At 48.3% G+C, this 14,394-nt stretch overlaps 1 protein-coding gene across 1 annotated transcript in view; it reads left to right on the top strand.

Annotated features, from left to right (window-relative positions):
• The window catches only part of SUMF1 (sulfatase modifying factor 1), a 268,047-nt gene that overhangs the window by 128,053 nt on the left and 125,600 nt on the right, over positions 1-14,394 (top strand). Inside the window, exon 4 of the mRNA XM_078661661.1 lies at positions 11,312-11,394. Coding sequence (XP_078517787.1) covers positions 11,312-11,394 — 83 coding nt within the window. The remainder of the gene's footprint in view (positions 1-11,311; positions 11,395-14,394) is intronic.

The following is a 14,394-nucleotide window of genomic DNA, read 5'->3' as shown; positions in this document are numbered from 1 at the left end:
TTAAGAAAATAGTGCTCCGAGGCTGTAATTAAAACCTAGGGAGTAACAACACCATTAACAGGGGATGTCCTCATGGGAAGTTACAAGAAGAGACAAGGTACTAAGGAGGGACTAGTGAGCCTATTGACCAATGAAAAGCCACCATTTACAAAGGACAAGGACAGGAGGCAATTAAAAAGCTGGGCGGAGCTTTATGTCCATATCCTGAATATAGTGGGTCTCAAAGAGACAGCGTAAGCACTGTCTAGGAGAGACCTAAAAAACTAGAAGACATATTTGTTAATTCTTTTTTTTAATAGGGTCGTTCAGTTGTACATAATGTCTTTATGGTTATATACAAGGTAACAAAAATTATTATAACACTTTTTTATTATAACTTATCAACATGCTGCACAGCAGCCACAATGCTCTACAACATAGCTTAAAAACATTGGCAAAGCTAATAGCTCTGGCTACACACTTATAAGTTCCCAAAGGCTAGACCTATTGACTATGCCAATGCTTCTTTAAAATTGGTGAAGGCCTTGTAGCTTTCTCAACAATAAAGTTTTATGAAGGCAAAAACAAATCAAGCATTGAAAAAGGCAAAAGACTGGTAGCCAATACCTTTGGATTTGCCAATGGTGATTTTTGAGTTGTGCACAATTATCGTTTGTGACCTATTCCCTCAAGTTAAATCCGCTTGCCCAAGCGAGAACAGTGAGTGTGTAAAGAACCACAACTTGACCCAGTAATTTCTCTGTGCAATGAGAACGCTGTGGCAATGCGCACGCACACCTCTGCATCGAGCGTTTTGTCATTTTCTAATAAATGGACTCGGCCTCCAGCTGCTGGGCCTTGAAGACGCCTGCATTGTGCTGAAGTGACACATTCCGGGGGCTGTCCCCGGTGTGCGCCATGCTTGTGATGATGGGAAGTGGCAGCTCAGGGCCTGCCTGGCTCAGACCCAGTCAGAAGTGGCCGTCCCGGATAACCTTGGAGCTCTGCTTCTGGCACGCGGGGGACATTTCATGTCATTGTGATTGTGACTGTGCCAAATGCTCGCATTCCCTCTGTTATTATTGTGCAGATTAGCAAGGCCTCTGCTTTATGGAACTGACGTCAGTGCAGCAGCGGCGATTCAAGTGCTTTCAGTATTTCTCATGCAGCTCTATCCAGTTTCATTTTTAGTATCAGCCCAAAATGGCGGCTGGCCAATGGGAGGGAGGATAGGGCAAAGGCTCAGCCCTCCGGAGACGCAGCGTTTTAAAAATAACCAGCTAGAAATTGTGATGTCATTGTAGATTTATATCGAATACAAGTGGGGAATCGAGAGAGATAAGTGTATATGAGACATTTTGGGCACAGACTAGGGTGACCAGAATTTTACATAAGAAAACCGGGACATTTCACAAAAATTGAAGGACTATAATTTTACATCAAGCGAGCGCACAGAATGACAGCGCTCCTCAGCAGAGAATTACTAAACAGGCAGTAAGAACATACATAAGATGCTATTTTTAAACCCAGTAGCTTGCCTGTGAATTAAATTGCTTTCTTGGAACAACTGCTAACTATCATTAACATGTAAATCTAGGGTAGACCTCTACCCATAAAAACTTGTAATCAGGGCCACTGGAATTATCTAGCAGGGTGTGATGTAATTATGCGTCGCGTTTCACTAAATTATGCATCAAGACTAGGCAAATTATACGGCGTAATGCAGCACATTTTCTGTTAGTATTACCTCATTATTTTGGCATATTTATACATGCTAGCACCGTCTGGGCAAAGGTTTCACCTCATTAGCACAGCTTTGACACCCAGCCGGCGACTTTGGAGCTGGGGAACCAGGTTCGATCCTCGGCGTCGGCTCAACAACCTATGATTCTTGGCAAGTCGCTTAATCGCTCCTTGCCTACCAAAAATGAATGTGTCCTTGTGTAATGTAACTGGTGCTTATATAAAGCTAGTGGCAGCTGACACATAAGAATACTGGTGTGATGGGTGGAGGGGGCGCCGGAGAGAGGGAAGAGTGGGCCAGCAGGTAGCACGCTGGTGGGATTGTGCAACAGGTGGGGCGGTTAATGATAAAAAAAGAAAACGCTTACCTGGTGCTGCCAGCTGCATTGCGCTCCTCGGCTGCAGTTCCTGTCCCAGGAGTCCCAGGGACAGCATCACAACGCGCATCCGATCCCCGCGCTGCTCTCAAGCATGATAGAAGCGAGGGGATTGGCCTGAGCAGCCTGCTTTGACACTGCGCTCAGAACAGGGAGTATGTGCTGTTTCTCCAACCCGGCTGTTCTATGCAGCCGGGTTGGAGAAATCTAAGTGCGCATGTATGTTTGTCCGGCCTAAGACAGCTGGCTAAGTACACATGTGCACCTGTACACGCTGTGTAAAAAAATAAAACAATAGTATGATTTTGGTTTTTTTCCAGCTGCTGGCTCTGAGGCAGTGGGACGATGCTCCTCCCCCATTGCGGGTCATGTTTGCGCTGTGTAAAACTGAAGAAAAAAAACTGAAATAACAAACAGAAAAGTGACCAATCAACCTTTGTGAACGGCCTTCCACCGCGCAACATGTGTTGCTGAGTTTTTAGTAACTGTTGACCGTGTGAGCGAAAAACAGTTTTTTTTGTTTGAAATAGGCACATCCATATTTATTCAGAAGATGGCGCGGGTGCCCAACAACGCATCACTCCAGTGTTACTGCTCATGACAAATCTAATTATCAGGGAGACATCAAATATCGTCATCCTGCCCACTGCGTACTACTTTTCAGGAACAACACCAAACTTTGGTTGCAGTGGAATACTCAAAACCAGCCTGAGAAGATGCCAAATGTGCCAATGGCGGAATATGCTCTAGGTAGATGCGGATGAAAGAATATCGCCTCTGCGTTTCGTTCCATATTTGGACCTCTAGTCCCAGGTATCTTCCTCCACCCAAATGTTCTTTTTTCCAGGCCTGAGTTTGTTCCAGTTGTAACTAGGATGCTGGTACATCATGCCCCTGATGCCCATCTCTTGCTCATTCAGTCTTACTTCACACAGGAACTCAAGACACATTGTTACTTTGTGCTTCGGGTAAAAAAGGCCCATAATTCAGAGAATCTTCCATATGCTTCTCCAGTGGTACCACATCTTGCATCCTGAGTGCTATTGCTCTTCCAGATTTCGTACAAAAGGCAATGTGTAATATAAAAGGAATTTTATAAAGAACTCAAGTTAACTTAAAGGGATTTGTAGAGCTATTAACTGATTCACAGAAATGTATTGTTACCAAATTAATGGTATCCACCTCAGAAGGTGGAGGGGAGAAGAGTTGGCCTGACTGCTAGGGCGGTCGACCTTGGAACTGGGGAACTAGGTTCGAGTCTCGGCAGGGACGCGCAACATCCTGTGATTGTGGGCAAATCACTTAATCTCCCTGTGCCTAACAAAAATGAATGTGTCCTCATGTAACGCAACTGGGGCTCATGTAAAGCGCTCTGATACTCAATACCTTCGGGTCAAGTTCGCACTATATAAAACTAAAAAAAAATAATGAAACCATGTATAGGAGCTCCAGATGTCAAATATGGTTAAAACAGCGATCCGTGCAGTACATTCTGTATTTCACAGAGCCATCAGATTTAGCAGTGAGATTAATACAGGTGTCTAGAATTTAACAATGGAAGTGGATGCATTAGCATCTGGCAGACAATGGCGGGTGGGGGTGGCGGGGGGGAACGCGGGACAAAATAAAATAGAAAAAAAACCACTAGCCTTTTTTGCAGTCTGCCTTTTTTCTCTGCTTCTCTGGGAGTCCTGGAAAGAGGAGGCACCCAGTCTTCCCACAGCAGAGCACAACACTGCAATGTAGTGCTGTGATTGGCTCCCCTAAGCCAATCACAACGCTGCAATGTAACACTGTAGTTGGTCTGAGCGCCGTGGATCGGTGCTCAGTTGGGGATCTGGGGGGCCTTTTCATGTTACCCACCAGGCTGTGTAATGCAGCCTGGTTGGGAACGTAAAAAGTGCGCATGACTGGCTGGGCCAAGACTGCTGGCCAAACAGCCATGCACACTTGGAGTGTGCAAACCACTTCTCCCCTGTGCCTGCAGCCCCGCACTGCCCTAACCCAGCCCTAAACCTGAGAAAAATAAAACTGCGTTATCGTTTTATTTTTTCTGCTCAAAGAGCAGTGGGATGACGTTTCTCTGCCTTAGCGTAAGAGCAGTGCCCGAGTGGTGGTATTAACCTAAGCCTGTGACGTGTGCTGAAACGCCGCTGCCAGGTTAGAACGATGTTGAAGAAAAGATGCAAGAAGGGCTGTGCCTTTTACATATGAGGATATGTACCACTAAGTGAGGACTGTTTGAACGTTATGCATCAAATTTTGTTAGTCACCATAGGATAATGCTGTTAAGTGTAATGTTGTAGTAGTTGCTTAGAATGCTTCTAAATAATTTAATGTTGCTTTTTTGTATTTGAGCCATCTAACCTTATTTGTTTGGCTTTTCCTTTCCTTATCTTTTGTATCAGATCATTTTTATTGCACTGTAAATGCTGATGGTAACGCAGACACGTTTGAGCATAGAACTGCAGCTTGCACTGAACCAATATATATGGGTTACCTCAATAGTTTTCTGTGTAATAATAGAATCTTGAGTGTAAACAATATTGAAGATAATGTAAACGTCTCTCCCTTCCTCCTTCCCATGGAAGAAACTGAATGTGATTCAGAAAATAAAACAAATTAAAACGTGGTGTATGGGTCATAGTGTGGTAAAACGTGTTATAAGTAGGCCACAGCCTGTGCTTTAAATGGGCCGGTACTGTCCGGTACGGAGTACCGGCACTGTTTTGTTTTGAGAGGGAGAGTACTGACACTTCTCAAGAGAAATGCACTACTTTTAATTGGAGAGTACCGGCACTTCTCAGACACAAGCAGGTACTCTGGTACAGAGTACCTGCACTTCTATTTTTAATTTAAAGAACTAGCCACAGTCCTAGCTGATTGTTGTTCATCGCTAGTCCATCATCCGCCTTTTTTTGCAGGTGATTTAGGTTAAAATAGATGTAATTATTTCAGTCACAGGGTTAAGCTCGTTGAGGGACTCCTCAAGAAGACAGTTCTGTGGCGACTTCCACAGGGTTGCATGGTCTGTAGTGCATCTGGTGAAATCCACCTGTTCTTCCATTGCCAGAAGATGCCATGGTCGCGAGTGCCACGTGGTGGTGGTGGCCGTGGTGGTGATGGATGTGGGCGTGGACGTGGTGATGGTGGACGTGGTGATGGTGGACATGGTGATGATGGTGGACGTGGTGGTGGATGTGATGGTGGACCTGGTGGTGGTAGTGGACCTGGTGGTGGTGGTGGACGTGGTGGTGGTGGACGTGGTGGTGGTGGTGGATGTGGTGGTGAACGTGGTGTTGGTGAACGTGGTGAACGTGGTGGTGAACGTGGTGGTGGTGAACGTGGTTGTGGTGGTGGACGTGGTTGTGGTGGTGGACGTGGTGGTGGTGGACGTGGTGGTGGTGGACGTGGTGGTGGTGGACGTGGTGGTGGTGGACGTGGTGGTGGTGGTGGTGGACGTGGTGGTGGTGGACGTGGTGGTGGTGGACGTGGTGGTGGTGGACGTGGTGGTGGTGGACGTGGTGGTGGTGGACGTGGTGGTGGTGGACGTGGTGGTGGTGGACGTGGTGGTGGTGGATGTGGTGGTGGTGGATGTGGTGGTGGTGGATGTGGTGGTGGTGGATGTGGTGGTGGTGGACGTGGTGGTGGTGGACGTGGTGGTGATAGAGGTGGGGGTGATAGTGGTGGGGGTGGTAGTGGTGGAGTAGTAGTGGTGGGGGTGGTAGTGGTGGGAGTGGAGGAGGACGTGGTGGTAGTGGTGGATGTGGTAGTGGTGGGAGTGGTGGTGGGGGACATGTTGGTACCTGGTGGTGGACCTGGTGGTGGTGGACCTGGTGGTGGTGGACGTGGTGGTGGACGTGGTGGTGGTAGTGGTGGACGTGGTGGTGGTGGACGTGGTGGTGGTGGTGGTGGTGGATGTGGTGGTGGTGGTGGTGGATGTGGTGGTGGTGGTGGTAGTGGTGGACGTGGTGGTGGTGGACGTGGTGGTGGATGTGGTGGTGGTGGATGTGGTGGTGGATGTGGTGGTGGATGTGGTGGTGGTGGTGGTGGTGGGGGTGAGCATGAGCATGGTGGTGGTGGAGGACGTGGTGGTGGTGGACCTGGTGGTGGAGGACGTGGTGGTGGTGGACATGGTGGTGGTAGTGGACATGGTGGTGGTGGTGGGGGAGGTGGTGGTGTTGATGGTGGTGGTGTTGGTGGATGTGGTGGTGGTGGACATGGTGGCGGTGGATGTGGAGCACCAGTTCCGTTACACAAGGACACATTAATTTTTGTAAGGTACGGGTAGATTAAGTGATTTGCCCAGAATCACAGGATGTTTAGCATCAATGCCGAGACTCGAACCTGGTTCCCCAGATTTGAGATCGACCACCCATCATTTTATAGGATTGAGATCAAGTACAACTCTTGTGCTCTGCCTTCCAATGATGCATCGTGTGTGTGTATATGTGTGTATATATATGTGTATGTATATATATCTATCTATCTATATATATATATATATATATATATATATATATATATATATATATATATATATATATCATCCATGATTTGTCTCCAAAATGACGAGGCCACTACACAGCGTGTAATCCATTTAATGCCAAGGATTGCCTTTTCCAGTGCGCAACACAACAGATATGGCCAAACGCGTTTCGGGCGTAAGACGCCCTTGTTCACTGGCATCAGAGACCCCAAGGAATGAGCAAACCACTTAAGCACGTTGAATGTCCCGCCCCAGTGGGCGTGTGCCGCATGGAATTCTGGTCTTTATGGTCCGTTCATAATAACACCCCAGTGGGCTCCCTGGGATCTCGAAATACATAGTTTTACCCCAGTGGGTGTGCGCTGCATCAAAGAATCGGATAGTGTCATCCTCCTTAGCACGGACACGCTGTTCCAGGAGTGCTTCTACATTCACTGCACTCCGGACCCGCTGGTTCTGCAGTGGGGCCCCATCCCGGCCGAGCCAGCCGTTATATATAGCATCCACGATTTGTCTCCAAAATGACGAGGCCACTACACAGCGTGTAATCCATTTAATGCCAAGGATTGCCTTTTCCAGTGCGCAACACAACAGATATGGCCAAACGCGTTTCGGGCGTAAGACGCCCTTGTTCACTGGCATCAGAGACCCCAAGGAATGAGCAAACCACTTAAGCACGTTGAATGTCCCGCCCCAGTGGGCGTGTGCCGCATGGAATTCTGGTCTTTATGGTCCGTTCATAATAACACCCCAGTGGGCTCCCTGGGATCTCGAAATACATAGTTTTACCCCAGTGGGTGTGCGCTGCATCAAAGAATCGGATAGTGTCATCCTCCTTAGCACAGACACGCTGTTCCAGGAGTGCTTCTACATTCACTGCACTCCGGACCCGCTGGTTCTGCAGTGGGGCCCCATCCCGGCCGAGCCAGCCGTTATATATAGCATCCACGATTTGTCTCCAAAATGACGAGGCCACTACACAGCGTGTAATCCATTTAATGCCAAGGATTGCCTTTTCCAGTGCGCAACACAACAGATATGGCCAAACGCGTTTCGGGCGTAAGACGCCCTTGTTCACTGGCATCAGAGACCCCAAGGAATGAGCAAACCACTTAAGCACGTTGAATGTCCCGCCCCAGTGGGCGTGTGCCGCATGGAATTCTGGTCTTTATGGTCCGTTCATAATAACACCCCAGTGGGCTCCCTGGGATCTCGAAATACATAGTTTTACCCCAGTGGGTGTGCGCTGCATCAAAGAATCGGATAGTGTCATCCTCCTTAGCACGGACACGCTGTTCCAGGAGTGCTTCTACATTCACTGCACTCCGGACCCGCTGGTTCTGCAGTGGGGCCCCATCCCGGCCGAGCCAGCCGTTATATATAGCATCCACGATTTGTCTCCAAAATGACGAGGCCACTACACAGCGTGTAATCCATTTAATGCCAAGGATTGCCTTTTCCAGTGCGCAACACAACAGATATGGCCAAACGCGTTTCGGGCGTAAGACGCCCTTGTTCACTGGCATCAGAGACCCCAAGGAATGAGCAAACCACTTAAGCACGTTGAATGTCCCGCCCCAGTGGGCGTGTGCCGCATGGAATTCTGGTCTTTATGGTCCGTTCATAATAACACCCCAGTGGGCTCCCTGGGATCTCGAAATACATAGTTTTACCCCAGTGGGTGTGCGCTGCATCAAAGAATCGGATAGTGTCATCCTCCTTAGCACAGACACGCTGTTCCAGGAGTGCTTCTACATTCACTGCACTCCGGACCCGCTGGTTCTGCAGTAGGGCCCCATCCCGGCCGAGCCAGCCGTTATATATAGCATCCACGATTTGTCTCCAAAATGACGAGGCCACTACACAGCGTGTAATCCATTTAATGCCAAGGATTGCCTTTTCCAGTGCGCAACACAACAGATATGGCCAAACGCGTTTCGGGCGTAAGACGCCCTTGTTCACTGGCATCAGAGACCCCAAGGAATGAGCAAACCACTTAAGCACGTTGAATGTCCCGCCCCAGTGGGCGTGTGCCGCATGGAATTCTGGTCTTTATGGTCTGTTCATAATAACACCCCAGTGGGCTCCCTGGGATCTCGAAATACATAGTTTTACCCCAGTGGGTGTGCGCTGCATCAAAGAATCGGATAGTGTCATCCTCCTTAGCACGGACACGCTGTTCCAGGAGTGCTTCTACATTCACTGCACTCCGGACCCGCTGGTTCTGCAGTGGGGCCCCATCCCGGCCGGGCCAGCCGTTATATATAGCATCCACGATTTGTCTCCAAAATGACGAGGCCACTACACAGCGTGTAATCCATTTAATGCCAAGGATTGCCTTTTCCAGTGCGCAACACAACAGATATGGCCAAACGCGTTTCGGGCGTAAGACGCCCTTGTTCACTGGCATCAGAGACCCCAAGGAATGAGCAAACCACTTAAGCACGTTGAATGTCCCGCCCCAGTGGGCGTGTGCCGCATGGAATTCTGGTCTTTATGGTCCGTTCATAATAACACCCCAGTGGGCTCCCTGGGATCTCGAAATACATAGTTTTACCCCAGTGGGTGTGCGCTGCATCAAAGAATCGGATAGTGTCATCCTCCTTAGCACGGACACGCTGTTCCAGGAGTGCTTCTACATTCACTGCACTCCGGACCCGCTGATTCTGCAGTGGGGCCCCATCCCGGCCGAGCCAGCCGTTATATATAGCATCCACGATTTGTCTCCAAAATGACGAGGCCACTACACAGCGTGTAATCCATTTAATGCCAAGGATTGCCTTTTCCAGTGCGCAACACAACAGATATGGCCAAACGCGTTTCGGGCGTAAGACGCCCTTGTTCACTGGCATCAGAGACCCCAAGGAATGAGCAAACCACTTAAGCACGTTGAATGTCCCGCCCCAGTGGGCGTGTGCCGCATGGAATTCTGGTCTTTATGGTCCGTTCATAATAACACCCCAGTGGGCTCCCTGGGATCTCGAAATACATAGTTTTACCCCAGTGGGTGTGCGCTGCATCAAAGAATCGGATAGTGTCATCCTCCTTAGCACGGACACGCTGTTCCAGGAGTGCTTCTACATTCACTGCACTCCGGACCCGCTGGTTCTGCAGTGGGGCCCCATCCCGGCCGAGCCAGCCGTTATATATAGCATCCACGATTTGTCTCCAAAATGACGAGGCCACTACACAGCGTGTAATCCATTTAATGCCAAGGATTGCCTTTTCCAGTGCGCAACACAACAGATATGGCCAAACGCGTTTCGGGCGTAAGACGCCCTTGTTCACTGGCATCAGAGACCCCAAGGAATGAGCAAACCACTTAAGCACGTTGAATGTCCCGCCCCAGTGGGCGTGTGCCGCATGGAATTCTGGTCTTTATGGTCCGTTCATAATAACACCCCAGTGGGCTCCCTGGGATCTCGAAATACATAGTTTTACCCCAGTGGGTGTGCGCTGCATCAAAGAATCGGATAGTGTCATCCTCCTTAGCACGGACACGCTGTTCCAGGAGTGCTTCTACATTCACTGCACTCCGGACCCGCTGGTTCTGCAGTGGGGCCCCATCCCGGCCGAGCCAGCCGTTATATATAGCATCCACGATTTGTCTCCAAAATGACGAGGCCACTACACAGCGTGTAATCCATTTAATGCCAAGGATTGCCTTTTCCAGTGCGCAACACAACAGATATGGCCAAACGCGTTTCGGGCGTAAGACGCCCTTGTTCACTGGCATCAGAGACCCCAAGGAATGAGCAAACCACTTAAGCACGTTGAATGTCCCGCCCCAGTGGGCGTGTGCCGCATGGAATTCTGGTCTTTATGGTCCGTTCATAATAACACCCCAGTGGGCTCCCTGGGATCTCGAAATACATAGTTTTACCCCAGTGGGTGTGCGCTACATCAAAGAATCGGATAGTGTCATCCTCCTTAGCACGGACACGCTGTTCCAGGAGTGCTTCTACATTCACTGCACCCACTTGGGCAAAATATATGCGGACAAGCAACTATAGTCTGTTGATTGTAAATTTGTGCAACATCAATTTTGATTTATTATGTTCTTTGTTATTCTTTATTGGTGCAACTATATTCAAGAAACATACCCTTTAGCTGGACTATTGTAGTTATATAATGCAGCCCACTTGGGCAACACCAATATTGAGGATTATTTTCCGATAACAAGTAGGTCCATGAAACGCTATACATTGCAATGCATAAATTGTTGACGCATTTAGTCAAATCATGGCGTATTTTGTGATGAAATCTAATCACATGTAGAAATAATGACTCGAAACAGCATTGCATTACTTGTATATACATGTAATTTGGATACGATGTATAATATATTGTGTATATATCCATTGCACTCTTTGACTAGCCTAAAATGTCCTCCACGTTTACATAGGTTATCACATGACCTACACGTTGGGTGTGGTTTAGGGAATTTTAAAAATGGTCGTTTGTTGTCGACCAGACGAGCGTGAACAAGCCTTAAAGGTGAAACGCGTCGACTTTTTTCCTGTCAAAGAATAAAGGATTTACTGCATACGCTGGGTGTCCAGGTTGACTTCTTAATGCGAGCGGTGTTTGGAGATAATATATATATATATATATATATATATATATATATAGTTTAGTTGTTTTAATTTTACATGGGATAGTATATTATGAGACAAGCAAAAATGTAAAGGTTTTTTAATGGAGTTCCTTGGCCTGCTTTTAGGTTGCAGCTGCTCCCTGGTGGCTACCTGTAAAAGGAGCAAATTGGAAACACCCTGAGGGTCCGGATTCCAACATCCCCGAAAGGTGAGTAGCCTGTATTGTGAGACTGAAGTAACTTCTGTGAAAGAGACACCCGTAGCTTCTGTGAAGGAGACATCTGTGGCATCTGTGAGAGAGCTGCATGTAACCTCTTTGAAAGAGACCCTGTTAAGGAACCAGGTGTTGCCTCTGTGAAAGCGAGACTGGGCTCTTTTGTGGAAGAGACACACAGTAGCTTCTGTTTAAGAGCCACGAAACATCTGTGACATCTGTGAGAGAGCTGCATGTGACCTCTTTGAAAGAGACCCTGTTAAGGAACCAGGTGTTGCCTCTGTGAAAGCGAGACTGGGCTCTTTTGTGGAAGAGACACACAGTAGCTTCTGTTTAAGAGCCACGAAACATCTGTGACATCTGTGAGAGAGCTGCATGTGACCTCTTTGAAAGACATCTGTACCATCTGAGAAAGCAGCATGTGACCTCTTTGAAAGAGACACCGTTAAGGAACCGCGTCCTGCCTCTGTGAAAGGGACACTGGTCACTCGAAAGGTGAGTAGCATCTATTGGGAGAATGAAAGTAACTTCTGTGAAAGAGAGAGACTATTCTGAGAAGAGACACCAGTAGCTTCTGTGAGCGAGACATCTGTAACATCTGTATGTAACCTCTTTTAAAGAGACACTGTTTGGGACCCAGGTGTTGCACGGTGGTGAACGGTAAGGTAAAAATCTTTAGTGCATGATTAATTAAAATGTTTGCAAAATAGTACATTTAAAATAGGTCACACATACCAATACATTTGTTAAAAGAACTTCAATATACATTACAGTAAGAACAGTTAGTTATAAATCACAAGTTTTATCGAACAATTGACTGGGGTAAAAGCAGATAAAAAAACTCCTGATTTAATTATTGTCTTTGTCCGTAGTGCAGTTTCCTGCATTGTGCTCCGTTGGTATCTGATTATGATTTCCAGTTAGAGCCGCAGTTTGAGAATTGAGGCTACTGCCTTTTAACCCCTTGAATGCTTATGACGAGCTCAGCTCGTCATAAGGAACGGCGCTCCGGTGCTCATGACGAGCTGAGCTCGTCATGACCGCGCCCGTTCCGTGGAACGCTCGCATGCTGGGCTGATTCCCCTGCAGTGCTGAGCGTTCCATTGGAACGGGTGTTGGCATGACGAGCTCAGCTCGTCATGAGCACCGGAGCGCCGTAGCTCATGACGAGCTGACCTCGTCATGAGCACCGGGGCGCTGTACGCACCCCCGCCCCCCAGCACAGCGGGGGAAATAGCCACGCACGGAAGGGGTTAAAACCAGATCTCTGTGCTTGATCTGTTATATGACAGTTACATTTGACATAGCTTTTGCAACAAATTTCACCAATCTGCATGCTAATTGGATGTCTCTTCCATCAAAGCAGGCTTTTAATGCTTGCCTGCGGGTTCGGATCCCTTTCACGTTCCAGGCTGGTTTTAGTAGCAGTTTGTGCTCTTTGTCTAAGCCTCTGCAGCTGCACAACAAATCGAGTGTATCGTTTTTGGATTTGCCGCAGATTTTACAGTTTGTGGTTGTGTGTGACCTTTGCCCAGGGGGAAGGTGCTGGTTGACCGGTAAAACACCCATCCTCCGTTTCAGATATGATTCCTTCGCAATCTGTGAGCGAGACATCTGTAACATCCGTCTGTAACCTCTTTTAAAGAGACACTGTTTAGGACCCAGGTGTTGCCTCTGTGAAAGAGAGACTTGTCTCTTTTGTGGAAGAGACACCCGGTAGCTTCTGTGAATGAGACATCTGTAACATCTGTGAGAGAGCTGCATGTAACCTATTTGAAAGAGACACCGTTGAGGAACCAGGTGTTGCCTCTTTGAAAGCGAGGCTGGTCTATTTTGTGGAAGAGACTCCCCGTAGCTTCTGTTAACCCCTTGGACGCTCATGACGAGCTCAGCTCGTCATTATTTACGCCTCTCGTACGCTCATGACGAGCTGAGCTCGTCATGAACCGCGGGTTTTTGAAAAAGTCAGCGCACAGCGGGAAAATGCGCTGCACGCATGGGGTTAAAGAGCCACGCGCAGTTTATGTGACCAGAGCTGGGCTGGGTCACCCATCCTTGGCGTCACAGGTCGCCCCAGCTCTTCTCCTCGGCCTCCAGAAGTGCTCTGACCCTCGCTGCCTCCACCTGGGCTTTCCATAATAACTTGATTCTGGCTTCCTTTACAGATTACCTCACTCCCCCATCTCTTAATGTTCTTTTGCATGGTCTTTTTTTAGGTTTCGACCTGGTAAGGGCACGAAGTGCCCCTCCCAGATCGAAAACTTTTGTCTTCAGTATGGATGTCGGCACCGCCTCTGCCTCTCATTGGCTAGCTCCATAAATGGAGGCTAGCCATTGGGAGACAGAGGCTGTCAATCGCGCTTTCTCTTGAAAACGCGATTCGGGGGCGTTTCTGGTGCTTTTTTAAAGCCCCGCCCCTTTGTCCCGGGCCGCGCTGCGATTGGCTGCCGGCCCGGGACACCCCCGTGACGTCATTCCCGGGCCGCGCTGTGATTGGCTGCCGGCCCGGGACACCCCCGTGACGTCAGCCAATCACAGCGCGGCCCGGGACCTGACTTGTTTTTTTCATTGTTTTTAAGCACTCCATGATGGTGCATTAGCTATCTCTCTCCACGAGTACCTACCTATAAGTTTGTGTTCAAAATGTTTTTTTTTTTTTTTTTTATAAATCGGATGTGTTGAAATATATTCGAAATATATTCAGTGATTGATAAAACGGCGTATTAATTGAACAGGCGTTGTGCAATAAAAATCTCACGTTCTGATCCTACACTACGAAAGCGAATTACAAGACGGGCACCGAAGGAACAGCGTGAAATAAAAAACGGACGTTTCCGGGTCTTCCATACTTCCGGGCTCTGTAGTAGTTTCTTTCCTGGAACGACGAACGACACACCCGCTCTGGGCGGTCACTTCCGCCGAGTGACAGCGAGAGCCGCACGTCCCTACCCCATGGAGAGACATCTGGTGCGCATGCGCTCATAGCGACGGTGC

The sequence above is a fragment of the Lissotriton helveticus genome, chromosome 9 (genome assembly GCF_964261635.1).
Source record: "Lissotriton helveticus chromosome 9, aLisHel1.1, whole genome shotgun sequence".
Taxonomy (NCBI): domain Eukaryota; kingdom Metazoa; phylum Chordata; class Amphibia; order Caudata; family Salamandridae; genus Lissotriton; species Lissotriton helveticus.
The sequence above is the reverse complement of the archived record's forward strand: the minus strand, read 5'-3'. Positions and strand labels throughout refer to the sequence as shown.